At 34.1% G+C, this 18,761-nt stretch overlaps 2 protein-coding genes across 2 annotated transcripts; both read right to left on the bottom strand.

Moving 5' to 3' along the window:
• Positions 1 to 1,537: 1,537 nt before the first annotated feature.
• On the bottom strand, positions 1,538 to 3,462 carry LOC108763645 (E3 ubiquitin-protein ligase LRSAM1). Its single transcript, XM_018511455.1, has 3 exons — positions 3,210 to 3,462; positions 2,382 to 2,624; positions 1,538 to 1,960 (listed from the first exon to the last, which is right to left on the bottom strand). Exons 1-3 carry the CDS (start codon positions 3,276 to 3,278, stop codon positions 1,538 to 1,540), a joined length of 735 nt encoding a protein of 244 aa, XP_018366957.1. The 5' UTR covers positions 3,279 to 3,462.
• A 3,139-nt stretch (positions 3,463 to 6,601) lies between these two features.
• On the bottom strand, positions 6,602 to 18,759 carry LOC108763662 (uncharacterized). The gene is made up of 8 exons (XM_018511498.1): positions 18,557 to 18,759; positions 17,887 to 18,420; positions 16,788 to 17,366; positions 16,262 to 16,583; positions 14,581 to 14,920; positions 8,152 to 8,272; positions 7,545 to 7,708; positions 6,602 to 6,710 (listed from the first exon to the last, which is right to left on the bottom strand). Exons 1-8 carry the CDS (start codon positions 18,737 to 18,739, stop codon positions 6,647 to 6,649), a joined length of 2,307 nt encoding a protein of 768 aa, XP_018367000.1. The 5' UTR covers positions 18,740 to 18,759; the 3' UTR covers positions 6,602 to 6,646.
• Positions 18,760 to 18,761: the final 2 nt, after the last annotated feature.

The raw sequence follows: 18,761 nt of genomic DNA, 5'->3' as shown, positions 1-18,761 counted from the left end.
ACGCGAGATTTTTTTGTAGGCTTGTTGGGGGTGTCAAGGAGAGCTTATTTCTGAGTTGTCGTACACATAGACCTTAAGCTAAATTAGGGAGGGGTGGAGGAAGGTAATTTTGCGTTTTTTCGCTGTAACTCGGTCAATTTTGGTCGTAATTGAACGTACAACCTCTCTTTTTGTAGGTATTTTCAAGCCCTACGATTCACCTCGTGAAGACCCTGACCTAAAATCAATATTTTTCGAGTTAACTTGAAAAAAAGGCGAAGAAAAATTATTTTTCGCCTTTTGTTGCATTTAACTCGTTCCGGTTAATAGATAGCAAAATGCCGTTACTGACACTTTTGTAGGGCTTGAAAAAACCTACAAAAAGAGCCCTCATTTGTTTCGATTCGATGAAAATTTAGCTCAGGGCAGCCTCCGGAAGTCGAGCGCCGGAGGCTCGACGACGGCGCGGCCGACCCGCCGACCGACCGAGAGAAAGAGAGAGAGAGATAGAGAGTGAGCGTTTTCCCTTGGGATGCACTGGATGTAGCCTTGCACCGTCCCTTTGGGACGGTATAGGAAAATCCCACTTCGTGTATGAAACTTGCACTACGTAGTCATGGAAACATGATACACCAAATGTTTGCCTACCACCAGCCATGGAAACGCTACACTATCTGAGTGTTGCACTAGTGCAGTCAAAGGAAAACGCTAATACATAGAATAACTAGAGAAATTATATTACATTTAAAAAATCATATAATTCTATTAAAAAAAAATAGAGATAACCTTGAAATCTCGAAAGCGCCTCTATCCATAAAAAAATTATTAGTAATGTATTGTGCCCTTGATGCTATGAAACATTAGCAAATAAATTATTTCATATTTTCAAAAATAGCAGAAATATTGTAGGTGGATAAAGTTACTGCTCCACCTTATATTCCGAATTTATATGTTGAAACTTCGAAAGTAGGGGATTGATAAACCGAGAAAAAAAGTCCTAAAGTTATGCTGGTTTCTGCTTCGTTTTGGAGAAAATCGCAAAAAAAGACATGCATAGTTGCTTTTCGCACTACCTTTTAAGTATTACCGTCACTAAAATCATACATGACAATAATAATATTCTGTTTTCTAGTGAAAATTTTGTTTATATTATTTATTTCTGCCTTTCTCTTATCAATTTATCATTTACTTATCAGAAACTATCAAGGGAATTACTCCTGTTTTATATCTGTATCTACATTAAGCAAGTTACAACGTGAATAAATAAATAATGTGAATGCATAAGTAATAAATAAGTACAAAAATAAAAACTACGTTTGTCTTTTTTTGCAATTTTCTCCAAAACGAAGCATGTCTTTAAAAGGACTTTTTTTCTTAGTTTATTGATTCTCTACACGCTCCTGAAGATACATGTATATGCTTTTTTAAAATAATAAATATTTAAATAATCTTTCGCGATTTTTGATCAACTTGACACGACATATATTTAACGATATAATAATGTAGCTAAAAAATTTTATACAACAAAAATTCATGAATATTATGTTCATGCACTACATTATAATACCTGCACGTCGTTACTCTTATTATGGTATACCGTCTGCATGTCATCCGAGCTCATATCTGTTGAAATATCAATCTCTGATACCGAATTCTCTGGCGAGTAATCGACGCCGCTCTCATTCGCCAAAAATGCGATAATCACTATCGTACCGCCATCTAAAATATCCTGAGGTGGGTACGACAGATTTAATCCGTCGATATTTAGACTCGTCAGTTGTTGAGCATAGCCTAGAGATTTGGGCAGATTGTACAACAATTTGTTGTGACTAATATCAAGAATGTTCAGCTGTTGCAGCTGTCCGATGCCATCAGGCAGCTGCTTCAGGTTATTCCTCGAGACATTCAAAATTATTAACTTATTCAAGTACACTATTTCGTTGGGCAGTTTGCGGATGTTGTTGTCTTGCAAATGAAGCTCCTGAAGAAAATAGAAACCATAATATTTTAATATTGTCGATGCTATATCTAGTAAAAGTTGTAATATACACATATGACTTTAACAAAAATTATTTATATGCTAAAGGAACAGAGAAAGAGAGAGGGGGAGGGAGAGAAAAGTGTGGAATATTATTTTAAAAATGATAAAGAAATGATAATCTGGCTTTTAACAGCTCATATTGTTTCAGTATTTAAATAATTGAATTCAGAATTAGCTTCACTTCCTTTGTTAAAGAAATTTTTCATATTTTGTTTCTTGTGTCTAATAATACATTAAGATTTTATATTGCTAGGAAAATTTTAGTTTTCTATCTTCATCTTTATATAACAATTTCATCTTTTATAACAATTCTCGTAGGGGAAATAAATAAATCATTTTCTGAACAATCTGATAAACCAACCTTAAGGGATGAGAGATGCTTAATATCAGAAGGTAATGCGGTAAACTCGTTTCCATGAATGTCTAAGACAGTCAACAATGACAAGTCACATAAGGCACCTCCACCCGAGAGTGAGCTCAGTTTATTATCATACATTAGCAAGATCTTTTTTCGGAACACTTTGCAAAGTGAATAGATGCCCGATGGCACATTCTTCAAGGCACATTCCGATACATCGAACACTGGCTCCGGGTTTTCCCTGGCCTGTCGTACAAAATAGACAATAATTGCAAACGCACAGAATATATTAAATTGCCAATTTATTATCCATTATATTTAATAACATGTTTAATATTATTAACTTATACAAAGACAACTATAAAGTAACTGGCATTATTTGATGTAATTAATCATTATAAATAATTAATTTAAATAATTTTAAAAATATAACCAATATAATCAAGACTCTTCTACATAAAGTATAAAATAAAATAAAATTAAATTAAACTGGCACAAGAAAGGCTTCCTATGCTCTATCAACTGCTTTTGACTCTTATAGTTCTTTGTTTATTTAATTAAATAATTTTAATTAGTTATAAGTGTAATTAATTAGTGATTAGTCATTAATCAACAGTTTGAAATCTCTTTGTCATTTTAACCTCAATCTACATAAACCTAATTTATAAATTGTCTATTTTATTTTATCGTCTGCATATACATAATTTATTTGTTTAGATGTTAATAAAGATACGATAAAGGATCCAGATGTAGCCTGACACTGACTAGTTAATTAATTATTATGATTTGACTTGGGCCACGAATCATAACCTTAATTCGTGAAATACGCACCAGATATAGTTTGTACTCGAGTCGCGCCTTATAATCGACTTTAGTCGTGCTCCCGTGCTTTCTCGACATCCTTGCTCAGCATCCGTTGTCATGACAAGGAAATGAATAAAGATCTCATCTCCCACAGCCATGTGATAAACAGCGATATAGCGCCGAACCTTCCTCGATGAGATTCGAGCTGACAATCGGCTAGAAATGCTGGAATCAGCTGTCCGTTCTTTTAAAGTGCACCATTTGCACCTGTTATCGTTGTTCTTTCCCCCTTTTCCTTCACCTTTGCAGTTGTATACCTCAAGCTATAGGGTGTTCCTAAAGTAAGCGAATTTCAACGGGAATACTTGGTTATACTGATTACTTTGAAAGTATATCTGAAAAATGTTATTCTATAAATTAAGTGTACTTTTTCCGAAATATTATGTCATTCAGAATGGGTCACGTGTGAAAATTATATAAATTTGTTCTTTACAGTTAAATTTCTTACTTTCATCTTTTTTCTCTCCAATCTACTTGTATCTTTTAATAATTTAATGTAAACGTCTAATAATTATATTATTTTGTTTTAATAATTAATTAGACCAGTTTGTTGCAAATATAACACATAGAAGATTATACTTTTTTCACTTGAGATAAAATGGCTATATAATTAGACTTTAAAGAGAGATAAGGAAGGATATAAAAGAGTAAATACAAAAGATGCTATTCATAATCCAATCAAGGCGACGCTTAAGACAGTCTTAATGAAGATCGCTTATTCTACGAAGATTATTTTCATCTTAAGATTATTTTTATCTCTAGACGTTGTCTATTCATAGTTGATGAATAAAATGATCTTTGTTGACCCTTCTAAAGAAGCAAAGACTTAAGGTTGCCTCATTTATAGGGTTTATCTTTAAGAAAAAAAAAAGGTTATCTTCACGAGACTTTAGCCTGTTTTACAATGTGCTTTTTGTTTTCTATTTCTTGTCTTTTACTATTTTTTACATCTGGTCTTTTTGCCTCTTATCCGGTTTTTTGTTTTATATCGCCCGAGGTAAAAATTAACGATAGAAACAAGAATTACATAGCAAGAAATACAATTGTCGAGATAAAACGGTTGCAAAAGAGAAAAAAGCAAAAGGTAAAAAAATAAGAAACAGGAAACAAAGAGCACATTGTAGAATAGGCTTTTAGGTCAATCCTTTCTTCTTCTGCTGCTCGATTAATTGTCGATCGATCGCATCCCAATTTTCGCGCTAACTTCACGGCTCTGATTTCACGGACACGTGCGCTTCCCCTCCGCTGCTATATAAAGTGCGTTACGAGTTACGCATGAAGCGTATAATGCATCATTTTTTCTTGTTGTTCCTCAAATAATAAAGAATAAAACGATACATCATGCGCTTCATGCGTAACTCGGAACGCATCCTTAGTTTTTAAATTCGCAATAACGTGTCGCGGTTCGAAGGACAGCAATTTTACGGACAGACTTCGCGATTGTCTTATTTATGTCTTAGAAGAGATAACGAGAAAACACGAGGGAAACGAAGGAAGAGAAACGGAAGAAGAAGGAAACTTAAATTCGCTTTGGCTGGTAAGCATCGGTCATTGATAACGTCAGTGTTGCATAAGCGACTACTAACTTAAGCCGGCGGTACGCGATGCTTATTTTCCTGCTGTATTACCTGAGATGCTGATACTGTCAAATACGAAATACGGTGACAAGATTCTAATCCATCTAGAATAACTATCCCTATTACTATGCCTGTCTCTATTAGTGTTCTTTTGTATTTCAATAAGCCATAAAGAAAACTAGCACGAATAAATAAGAAAAAATATTTTATTTTTTAACGATACCAAAAATATTTTATTTTTAACTATTAAAGTATTTTAAACATTTTTCGAAAGATATGAGAAATTTATGTGAATCCAGTAATACGTACCGCAAGCTTGTCCCTATTAGTGTATCCCGTATTGGAGCTGAGAACGTTGTGTTATGAATGTACGTTGAATTAATAAGTACATATAATTGAAATAATGATTTATGTAATATTAACTTAAACAAATAGCTTCAATTTATTACCTGTTTCAGTAACTATATATTAAAATGAGTCAAACGCGGATAGGCACATAAATTGGGGACAATAATAGGCCCCTAAGAAATAGTGTATCACCGCCGCTTGGAGGATTCACTAATAGGGACAAAAATATGTTTTTTATTTTTATCAAAAACATTATAAAGTATTAACATTTTTTAGATTAAAGAAACATTATAAGAAAAAGAAATAGTTAAAAAAGCGATATTGATTGACAAGCAGATAAAATCAAAGCTACAATATTTAATAATTAATTAATTCGGTAATAGGCAAATTGGCTAAAAGACGTTATAATAGAGACAGTTATCCTAGCAATCCAGCAGAAAAACAAGCATCGTGTGCCGCCGGCTTTATTTAAATATCCAACTTATTATACTAACTTATTTAGATATTTAAATTCATTTAAATATATCTAACTACAGTCGAGCCGATGTTCAAAATTCTCAATGTCGACAGGTTCAATGATTTAAGTTAATAACTTGCGTTTGGACATATAGTATATTTTTTGAACGTATGGATACATGAATATACATACGTATTTACACATACGAAGAAAAATATTCTCAACTCTGTAGAAAAGAATAAGAAAAGGATCTGTTCTCTTTAATTGCACTTTTTATCTCTTTTTTTCTTCTCTCTTTAATGGCTATACTGCATATCTATATATTATTCTTGGTGCGAAAAGTGTGACGCAGTACAATTAAAAGAACAGATTTTGTGGCTCTATACTATAAAATATTACTGTACTTGAAAATGCGTTAAAATGTTCCGATATCAAATCGGATATTATATATATATATCGGAAATGATTTAAAAAATAATTCAAAAATAATTCGGGAATATAAAAGGATCGAGACAAAGGCAGTAGGATTTTATTTAAGGCTTAATAGGAACCATTCTAATATCAGGTAATTCGGTTTTGTGCCTATAACTTTACCGTGTGTGCCTAATTTATTGTTATTATTAATTATTATTATCAACGCATTATTTATTTCGGTCTTGATAATAATATTTAATAATTTACGGCTATCTCGTAATCTTTCGTACCTTATTCTATATATATATATATATATAAATTACATAAACAAATAAAATGTTAACAATTAAAAACTAATAACGTTAACAATTAAAAAAATAATAAATGTTAATAATTAAAAAATAAATCATATATGCGAATTATATAATATACATGATAGAGATATATGTAATTTATTAATTGTAATAAATTGCATATATAAATCACATATATGTACATATGTTTCGTCGCATATCGTTTCCGAACCATCAATTCGATTTCAAAAAAAACGATGATCGGTCAATTAAAAAAGATATCTACAAACGTCAATAAAAAAACAATTCAACATCTCATTGCAAATCCTGTGAACATTCCTTCTGTCGCAGTCGATACTCCGTCGGTGTTAGCATGCCTCTGAAATATACATTTTTCTAGTCACGCATATGTATGTACAAATTGCAAGCATTAAGTATAAATGAATTCTATTTTCTCTCTCTAAAGCTGATTCTATATAATAGGATCGTAAATCGTAAATAAGCCATGAGAAATTCATGATCAATCACAGTCGAATGTGATGTGTATGATTGGTCAATTTCTTGCGGTTTACGATCTTATTGTATACCGACCTAAAAATCGTATCGTTTTATTTTATGAAGATGTTCTTCTAAAGTTCTTAAATATATCTCGAGATAAATTGTTTCATGAACAATGCCATATATTTTCTAAGTTCTTTGAAGTGGACTCTCACTCTAAAGAGTGCAAATTGAGATCTTGAAAAAGATTGGCTCAATTTTCAGTCTTTAAGGCCCAGTTCCACAACTCACGGTTAACTCTTAACCGAGGTTCAATTTATTCATTGTCTCTTTCCAATTATAGAATTGGAAAGAGATGAGAAACAAATTGAACCTCGGTTAAGAGTTAACCGTGAGTTGTGGAACTGGGTCTAAGAGTGAGATTTCACCCTTTAGAGTGAAATTCACTCTAAAAGTTTTAGAGAGTATATTATACGCTTGCTAATTATTCTAATGTTTTTTTTTAAACCTTATTAACCCTTTGGCTTACAACCACGAGTGAGACTCGTGGTAAGGAATTTGGTCCATAAACAATAAGCACGAGTCAGACTCCTTACCACGAGTCTTACCAAATTCCTTACCACGAGTCTCACTCGTGGTTGTAGACCAAAGGGTTAAATTAGATTTATTGATTAGATTTTTTTTATTAATTGGATTTTTCTCGATTATCCATTACCTTAGAACTGTGTCGAAGGACACGCACACACCCTTATCACACATCCGCCTGTAGAGATGCCAGCATTCCTTTTCCTTGGTCGTTTGAAAATGTGGCTCCGACGGCAGTATCACCTCTGGTGGCGTCTCTTTTGCCGATATCGTCTCTTTAGGAAATTGCTCGACCTGTATTTACGCCGAAAATATATCACATTAAAAACAAAAGCACGCAGCATTATAATAATAATAATGATAATAGTAATGGCAGTAATAGTAATAATATTATTCAAAAATATGACATAAAATTATTCTACGATATGTTATATTCACAGACTTCTATAATTAGCTGCTGACTCAATATGATAAAAAGAAATGAAACTGTCCTTGTTTTAGTTCACATACGCGTATGTATACGTCCTGTTTGTGAGTATTGCATGAATTTATGTGAAACCACTACGTTATTATTCGTGTAATGTGTAATTTATACGTGTGAGAGTGAGTGAACATAAATATGGCGCTGTCTAGCGCTGTCTTTAAACATAGAGGCGAAATCGACAATCTACTCATAGAAGTCTGTGGTTATAGCGTATAAAATTTGCTTTAATTTTATTTGGCGTAATTTTTATTACTTTCGAAAGCGGTGCGTCGATCGACGGAGTTGGAATCGCGACGAGATCGACTCGCGATATCGCGAGAGATATCCTCTGCTCTTTTGCCTCCATCAGTACATTATTCGTCCGCTCTGCTACTCTGCAAACATCGAAAACATATTTTCTTTCTTTTATCTTCCCCTTTTTCGTATAACCATAGTAGGATTACAAAATCGTAAGGTTATTAAATTAACAAGCCTATGCATTTCGAATCATATTTTTAATCGAGCGTACTTTTGACAGATTGACCTTAACGTGTTGACTGTTAATTATATCCATTTATATAATATTAAAAATATATATGGGGCATTCTCCGCGTGTCGGAGTCCCCTTCTGCCCATTTCATTTTTTGACAGAATTCAACCAACCAGGGCTTTTATTTACATACATTTAAGAATTACGGAAATATTTTGATAACGCAAATAAGAAACGAAGAAATAGAGTGAGAGAGAGGGGAAGAGGGATTCATAAGATATAAAATTGTAGGAGAGTGCATATCTATTTTATAAATTGCAATTTTTACACCACGTATATTTATCTATATTTAATAAATTGTAAATAATGCCTTGACTGTTTTTTACGCGGAGAACCGGATCGATAACAAATTTTACCATAGTAACTTAGAAGTGACAACATCAACACATTAAGTACTGAACACATCACTGTTTTAATACACTACTGTTTTAATTTTTGTGTAATCAATCTTAAGTAAACAAACTTATACAGTAGATACTACATCGTTTAAAATTTTTCTTACAATTAGTTTTATAATTAAAGTACCTAACTAGATGTAAGGCTCTAAAGAGAATTTAGATTTAATATTATAATATTAGAACTATTTTCAAACCGCGCTAGAGTTTATGTACAAAGAGGAATAATTGTGCACTCGGCTATTTTTAATGTAATATTCAATTTAATCAGTTCAGGTTTTAATTTCTTTGTTAATATGTATCACTGAAGATGACCACATTAAAGATCGAACTGTTTGAATTGTAATCGTTGACTTATATTTACTGTTTTGTACATAAAGTTCGCATATGACATCTAGCGTGGCTCGAATAGCCCTAATACTATAATACTGAATCAATTAATTTTAAATAATAAATATAATTTTATCTACATGTCTAATCTGTTACGTGTGGATTTCTCAACTCTTATCTATTGTTAAGCTCACAATCCAATTGTATAACTTTTTTATTTGTTGAACGCCGTGTGAACAAGTTATTTTTATAAAATTAATTCATGGACTCAGTCACTTGGCCATGTACCTAACACCACTGTAATCGATGCGCATTCAATTTGGATTGAATGTATCTTCCACTTGTGTCTTTCACTGAAAGGTCGAGATATTAATTGAAGTAAACTAGTATATTTAATTTGGATACTAAAGATGGCCCCCAAAGAAGAGCCGAAACGTTTGTTGACTTTGTTTTTATTAATTATTAAATGGATTTTATTTGTAATTGTGCCTAATTAACTGCGCTTGGTCGTCATTACGCTTTGTATAATATTATTCATAAATTGCAAAGTTTAGTATCAGTTTCTGAGTTCAGCCTAGAGATAAGCGATACAGAACAAAATATCGATATTTATATATCACAACGTATCATGAGCAGAAATATTAGGTTTGTTCGCATTATATGCTCCAATATGCTCCAACTCGCTTTTACCATAGCTGCTATACTTTATACTCCAACGCGCTTATTGAACATTGAAGGGAATTATGGTAGGAGTATGTAAAATATCGAAAAAAAATCCAAAAAATATCAATTTTTTAAATATCTCTATATCCCCCATCCCTAGTTCAGCCACAAAGAATAGATTTATACTGCCTTATTATTGTTTTGATTATTTACCGTTTTGATATTTACAAAATTTCGTTAATAATCGTTTTGCACAAAATTAAATATTAGCTGCATTCAGCAGAGAAAGCAGTTTTGCAACTGGTATAAATTTCTTTAATATGATTGGTTTATACATTTAGATCCAATGAAGAACTAACGGCAAAACTAATCATATCAAAGAAATTTACAATAGTTGCAAATCTGATTTCTTTGCTGAACACAGCTTGCGAGCAGTGATGTACATTTGGGTCCGAGCATGTGTTCAACTCACTGTCTCGCTTACGGCTGTTCTACAATGTGCTTCTTGTTTCCTGTTTCTTGCTGTTTGTCTCTGTTTGTCTCTTGTCTTTTTGATCAAGAAGGCAAGAGACAAACAGCAAGAAACAGAAAACAAAAAGCACATTGTAGAACAGCCATTAGAGTCCTGTATATAAGAGAAGCGACATCGGCGTCGCGATTTTTGATTGGTGATACCCCTACCTAATTAAAGCAGCCATATTGTGCCCATAGTGGAGAGCTATCATATGTTTCCTTTCTACAGCTGTCTACAGCTGAATTGGTACATACACAATACACTTTAATGTATTAATGTTTTTGTGCTTAACCTCATCCTGACGGGGTTCATGATTCTCATAGTAGAGTTCATGATACTCATAATAGTGGGGATGAATGTCGCTTCTCTCACATATGGGACTCTAGATTAGGTATCTTGAAATAAAGTAAAAATTACGAAAGTGAGCAAATTCACTAGATATCGATCAATTAAATTGTGAATATTCTAGTAAATTTGCTCGCTTTTGTAATTTTCACTTTATTTCGAGATACACAATCGACTCCAAGGACGGACATATCTCTATTGGTCTGTTTTCTGTTCCTGTACTAGACTGTTCTAAAACTCTCTTTCTCGCTTTAAACAAATGTCGAACGTATATCTATCTCACTTTAAGTTCCAAAAGTGTGGTACACTAATTCAGCCACAGAAAACAGACCTATTGTTATTATAGCCGAGCAGGCGCGGCGTGCCCGAATCCAAACGTGTGTCATTGCGAAATGTTAAAGAATTAGAACAAACGCAACTCGACGTCTCTCGAACTAACAAATTTTACCTAATTTTATCTGTATAATCAATCTAAAATAATTAAGAAATGGTTAATAAGAAGTGTGTGATTACTGTGATCACGTTGGATCCGAATTGCGAATTGAAATTCAGAGTTAACAAGAAGAAGAAAGAAAAATTTACATTAGAGTTAAAGTCTGGCCTGGCAGAAATTTTTGGGACAGAATTGATAAACGGAAAAAAGTATGAGTTTACCGCTTATATGCACTATACATTCGCAGTTTACACTTGGCAAGGTTGTATTATTGAATTAGTTGCGAAATCGAGCGTCCACTTTTTAATAGAATGGAATACGCCTATGTGTCTGTACTTGAATTGCCATGCAGCGTTGGAACAAATGAGAGAGACAGCGGAAAAGGATGATACTAGAGGTCCAGTAACGATGATCGTGGGATCTCGCAACGTGGGAAAATCTACACTTTGTAGAATACTGTTGAACTATGCCGTTAGAATCGATAGAAGACCAATTTTTGTTGATCTCGACATTAATCAAGGACATATAGCGATTCCTGGTACTGTAGGTACTTTGCTGATAGAACGACCATATAACGTAATGGAAGGTTTTAGCCAGCAAGATCCGCTGGTCCTTCATTTTGGATATAAAAATCTAGAGGACAATTTAGCACTGTACGTGTCACTTATAACACGTTTAGCAGAGGTCTGCTCGGATACATTACAAAACAATAAGAAGGTCAAAGCGTCGGGGGTTGTTATAAATACTTGTTTCAAAATAATAAATAATTATAATTTGATCGAAAAAAATTACAATTTACTTATGTACGCCGCACAAGTATTCGAGGTGGATGTGATTCTTGTAATGGATCGAAAACTCTATAACAAATTAGTGGAAGATATGCCGCATTTTGTGAAAGTATTCTATCTGCCGAAAACTACAGGAAGTGATCTGGAAACCTGTGCACAGAGAATTAAAGATCAGAGAAAAAGAGATCAAAGTATTAGAGAATATTTTTATGGTTCTTCTTGGACACCGTTGTATCCAAATAGTTTCGAGGTGAAGTGGAACGAAGTGAAATTGTACAAAATCGAAGCGTCTAGTTCATCAGCATCTTGCGTGCTATCGAACAGCAAGCTGAAGGACAACTTGACGAAACTGGTGGCCGTTAAACCGGGACCCAATTTGCTGCATCATTTGCTGTCCGTTTCGTTCGTTGATTCTCCCAAAGATGACGTTGTACAAACTAACGTAGCCGGATTCGTCTGTGTGATTAATGTAGATGTCGACAGACAAACGTTTACAGTACTTAGCCCGCAACCTGGGCCATTACCGAATACAGTATTGTTATTGTCGGACATACAATTTATGAACAGCCTTGAAATATAGATGATTTTTTACTGTTACTATAGACAGGTAATATATAAAGTTAATCTACATTGAAAAGCTAGCATAAAATGTAATAAAAAGATAAACAGTGAAATAAAAATAATTTTCTAATGGAATTATAATTTGTTGACTGTTACAGACCTGGCTGTTACTAGGGTGCCAAAACTAAATACAGTGGTGATAACATTTTATAAGTACTTTATAAGCATTTGTATATTATTTAAATACATTATATTTAATATTTGACGGATAATTAAGGAATAAAAATTAGTTTCTGAGCATTTTCTCTAAACTGTGAACAAGCAATACACACATATCGCGGATGACATCGAATATGATCGAAGTTTGACGAAGGTACCAATCGAAGGACGTACCATGATCCGCGGGATGCGAACATTCACGGTCGTACCAGTCTGTTACCAACCAACTCCTTCCTCCTTCTCTACCTCCTTCTCCTCCTCTCCTTTGCTTCCTTTAACATCGTTACAACGCCCCACTTTATTTTTTTGACGTCAATATCATAAATCGTAGGCCAATCGAACTTTTTATCCTTCCTCTCTCCCTCTACGCCTTATATTTAAATTAAGATACGAAGATAGCTCGATTACTGCAAATCAACGGGTTTCATTTAGCAATTTCTTTGCACGGCTGTTTGCTTTTGCTATCCTTTCACGAACTTTCATTATTTCTGTAATTTTACGTAATGCTTTCATTCCTAAGAGGGATAATTCCTAAAATAATAAAATCTTTGTGTTATTCGAACCTTAAGTTAAGTAATGATTGACGGACTTAGAATAGCGAAATATATCGTGAATTCGAAACACCGGCAATGCTATCGTTGATCGTAATGTTACATATTTATCACATCATGACATGGAAAGAACAGTTTTTCTGAAGTATATATATAAAAATTTAGCTAGATACAAATCTGAAAATAATTTTGTTCAATTATCAAAATGATATAGGATGCACAATTTGGTTAGAATGTCAAAATTTTTTGCAACACTGTTCATCATATGTCAATTTTCTATATAATCATTTATGTGGTCCAACAAATTACTTTCTAAACTGTACTTAATTTTTTTAAGAAATTGATTGTAAGCAGTTGACCAATCACAATTGAATTGATAGACTTTTTACAATGAGTCATTATTTAAGCTTCAAGTCTTAAGCTGTAATTAATTGATCAATTATAATCGATTATTCTTCTTATATTCAACTGTGATTGGTTAATTTCTTACGGCTTAAGATTTATGGGCTTTCTACATTAAGTCATTACCTAAGTTTTAAGTCTTAAATTATAAGAAATTAACTAATCACAGTCGAATGTAAGGAGAATAATCGATTACGATTGATCAATTTCTTATAGCTAAAAATTTAAAGCTTAGATAATGACTTATTGTAAAAAGTCCATTAAGGATGATTTATACATATTTTTAAAACGATAACAAAATTATGAAAAAATTACAGATTATTCTAAATCACGTTTAAAAATAATACGACAAATTTGGTGACGGTTTACCATCTGGATCATAAATTCCTTTAATAAATAGTAGTATTTTTTTAGTGTGTGCTCTAATAAAAAAATATATGGAAATGTATTATAAAATAAATTATAAAAATCTCAATTTTTTAAATATATGTACATTGTGTATTTAAGATTATTTACGTAGAGTTACATTGCAATGCATGAACCAATCCAGTAAATAAACAAAATATTTATTTGTTTTATATCTTTATAACTAATTGGTAAATCGCAATGAAACTTTGCATAAATTATTTTGAATATTTAAAATACTTATGAAAGAAAAATGTAAATTTTTTTATAATTTTTTAAATTTTCATTTTTAAAAATAAAAATAATTACAAATAAAATTAAAATGTGTTATTAAACAAAAATATAATCTTATTCACACAACTTTCATATGTATATAGTTTATTTTTGAAGTGTAAATATATTAAATATACTTCCAAATTTAATTTTCTTTGCAGAGACTGTTCGTCTAATACATTTTTAAGTCATATGATTAATTTTTTGCGACTTGAGGATGTATTAGACTCTACTGTATAACATAAGGCGTTATAAGGCATAAGATCTTACTCACATCGGGCGGCTAGGTGTGCTGCGTGTTCGCAGCAGTTTCCGTTTCTTGTCGTGCAGATCGCCGATCGGCACTGCCAGGCATCTCTTCTCGCGATCAGTCAACGGTGCCTCCGGTACCATCCTCTCGGTATCCTGTTGAATTAGCACAGGTTCGACGGCCAGCGTCGGTATTGCAATGACAGTATCGATGACAGTCTTGCTGTCCTGTTCCTCCACGTCCTCACTGTTATTTCCGTGAGTGATGTTAACGGCGAGACCGAAACGAGGAAGTTGAACGTTACTAATGATTCGCTTTTCCTCCTTCGTCGGCTCCTCGTCGAACGAGTCCCTCTGAAAGGAAACTATCCAATGATTTAGTCTATCGCCTTACGAGTTGAAATTTTTAGCGAATAATCTTGTCGAGTTTTTTAGAGCGAAAGGCTGGAATGAGGAAGAATCTTTGATATACGAATGCCATTCGGTTTACCATGAAAGTAAATCGATGATGGATATCGTTTTGCTTAGTCTCTGGACAATGATAAAACCGGGTTACTCGGTATAGGACTCGACTTACACGATATTTGTAAAAAGCCTAAATTTGATCGTACCCGACAGGCCTATTAATCTGACACTATCAATCATGATGTCTCCGCGATGCATAAATTGTACGACCCGTACTGGGTGGGGTCCATTATTAGTAGAATCGACAATCTGGTTTATATATAAAGATAAATAGAAAATACGGAATAACATTTTTCTTATATCTATTTTATTTTTGATAAAATTGATTTTAAAAATTACAAATTTAATATATAATACATAAAGAATTATATATATATATTTTTGTTTTATTTTAGTTTTTTATGTAATACGCAAGTTATAAAAACTATTTTTATGTACTTTCTTTTCTCTTCTTTTTTGTCATACAGTAATAAATGTGATATATTTTTAAAAGATTTAATTAATTTCCTAAATAATAGTAGAAGAGAGAGAGAGGCTAAAAAATATTTACGTAAAGTAAAGCAAACTAGTAAAGAGAATTAAGCGATTTTAATAATCATAAAATTAAGAATTTTGCTGATTGCAAAGTGAATGCAAGTGTTGTATAGACCGACCAGAATTATTCCGGCTATGCGGTTCGCGTGTCTCGTGTCTCTCTTAATTAGTCAGTTCAATTATAGTTCTACGCCTCTTCGCCTCACTCGTTACCGCACGCGTATACGTTATCGAACGTTATCTAGCCGCGATACTAATTTACGCGACAAGCCATAAAAATTATTTTATCCGCGATTAACAGCGGTATAGAGAAGAAAGTATTTCTAAGAATAGCACTAAGGTCATTATTATATTTATTTACTAAACAATTTTAATTTGAAATAGACCGATGAAAATAAATCGAATTAAATAAAAGAAATCTTATTTTTCAGTCGAAACAGATCTTAGTGCTTAAATATTTCTGCGTGAATTTATATGCAGCCGAAATTTTTTTTGATCTTGAAACACAATCATGAATAGAACCAGAGTAGTAATACCACATATCAAATTGACAAATAATTTAATATTATAATAAGCATCTCTATAAGATATTAATAATCAAATGTTAATGAAAATCTTAGATCCGTGAATAATTTTTTATGGAACTTGTATAATTTTTACATATAAAATATTTTTATTTATATAGAAATAAAATAGAAACATTTTACCTGACTTGATAGGCTTCCTCGCCGTCGTGGGGTTGGGATTGATGGATGTCTTGATGATAGGCGTGGTGGGTAGTTTGCTGCGCAACTCATTGATAAGCTTATCATCGCCCGGCGAATTCTCCACGTCGCTGTCGCTGTCAGCCGAACTAACCAGCGACACCATCGTAACCACGTCGCTCGTTTTGGGATCCATGAAAGCCTTCCCTCGTCCACCGCGATCCTCGTCCTTGCCCGGGCCTGACGAGGCAAGAAAACGCCTCTTCGCGCTTCTCGATCGCCTCTTCAGAGGCGCCGATCTTATCGATCGCTCCCCTCGCGATATCTAAGGAATAAGTTCATACTGATCCCTATCTTCTTATCCGATTCGGTTTTTGAAACTTTTATATCGATTATTTATTTAATTATTTTATTATCGAGAGATCTTTGATTTATGACGCGCGAAGTGTGCGAATCCGATACTGTTTTCTGGAATCTGAAAGACCCGGGGATTCACACGAGATTCTTAGAATCTCGGAAAATCACTTACCTTCATCGCACAGTCCTCGTACTTTTCCACGGTGTCTTTTCCATCCTGCATTTTTTCACAAACGATCAACTTATCTGTAGCTTCATCGGCGAGACTTGGTGCGTCGATCACGATGTTCACCTGCACACGTGCTGCGGATGCGAGATTTCGCCTCTGCGGCGGTGCGGAATTCGTCCTTTTTGCTTTTTCCAGGCTCGCCGTGGACGAGCTTCTCGTGAGAATGACATTCTTGTCGATCGGCGATCTCATCGTGGTCTTATCAGCCGAAGCGCATCTGATCTCGATCGATTTGGCCGGTGCGAGCTTACTCTTCGCTTCCGGCCCTTTCGGAGACTTCTCCACCATCGGCACGAGAAAGGCGCGATTGGTACCGCTGTGGAAACTTGCGCGTTTTTGCTTTGCCAACGAGAAATCGCTGTTGATCTTTGCCGGATCCGCATTTTCCGTTTTTAATAATGAAAAAGCGGTCGATGGTTGCGACTGATCGGTCGTTGAAAGATGAAGATTCGTGCAGTCAATATTTATACGTGTCTTCTTTTTCTTCTCTTCGATGTCCACATTATCGAGCAAATCCGGTTTCTAACAAAAATTAGTAATCCAATTATTTTTTTTATGACAGATTATGGCTGCGGTCAGCAGAAAAAACAGCTTGCAACTATTGTAAGATTCTTTATATGACGGATTTATACTTTTAGATTCTGTAAGAAACTAAGAATAAGACCAATCATATTAAAGAATTTTCGAAGAGTTGCAAAACTACTTTTTCTGCTGTACGCAGCCAATGACATTGGAAAATGTTAAATAGTGTCAAATTATTCATCAACATGAGAAAAAATTATTCGTTTATATAAAAAAAATTATTTACCCTTGAGAAAAAAATTTACTAAATTTTAATAATATTTTTTCAGTAGTACTGACTTAACATTTATCTACAATAAATAAATTTTTTCAATAAAAAAAGATTGTTAAATAAATGGTTTTTGTACCAAATGTGAATATATACGAGTATATTTCCACATTTTAGATAAATATTCAGTTATTTTTCAAATAAATATTTATTCAAATTAAGTACATTTTCTCTTAGTGGATAAATGTATACCTCGTTATCTCTTCCTTCCTTTTCCACGCTTTCCGCTATTTTCTCATCTCTTTTCGTTAACAAATCATTCTCAATTAATCGAGACGCAGACTCCAGCTTCGTCTCGCATAATCTTTCATCTCCCTTATCATGATCTTCACGCGTTTCCTTCCCTCGATCTCCCAAGTTGCTCGGCACTGCCAGATTCTGCTGACTCTTTCCTTCATCCCGAATACTGTTAGGCTCCTTCCTGGAAAGAGGGGACGACGGAATAGATATCGATAGTTGGGAATCGCAGCGTTCCTCCACTGCCACGCCATGTGCCAGGAAAATATCAATGTTTGCTTTGTTCTGCTCCCGGTGCTTCCACGCGAGTCGCAATCTCTCGGCAAGCTCCTGCCGCGAGTAAAGAATCGACGCCTTCTCCGTGGTAGCATAAGCCCTTCCAGATCGACCTGTAGTCGGTCTAGATCGACTCGGGATCTGCCGAGCCACCACCTCCACCTGGGCCAGATTATCGCAGCCGTGACGATCATCGCCCCAAGCAACTCGCACCTGCCAATTGTACAATATAATATGACTGTATACAGTCACCTAGTTCTCGATTGAATAAAAATACAAGGTCTATATATCTGAAAAAAAAAAATGAAAGAAACAGCGATTAAGGAGTAAGTTTTCTCAACTGCCGCACCTTGGGCTTCTCCGTCGCATTCGCCCCTAATCTTCCACGCGCAATCGGATTTGCGTAGATCTGCAAAGACTTGCTGCAATCGTCCTCCGCCGATCTCTGTCGTCTGATGTGTTGTCGACGCGGCACGGGTTGCTGTAACGACAGCTGCCTGACGGGTCGCGTCGCTTTTCTACCGCTAGACATCCCCGGATAATTGTCCTTGCAT

Source organism: Trachymyrmex cornetzi, unplaced genomic scaffold (assembly GCF_001594075.2).
Source record: "Trachymyrmex cornetzi isolate Tcor2-1 unplaced genomic scaffold, Tcor1.1 scaffold372, whole genome shotgun sequence".
Classification (NCBI taxonomy): Eukaryota; Metazoa; Arthropoda; class Insecta; order Hymenoptera; family Formicidae; genus Trachymyrmex; species Trachymyrmex cornetzi.
This window is presented reverse-complemented; position numbering and strand designations above follow the sequence as displayed.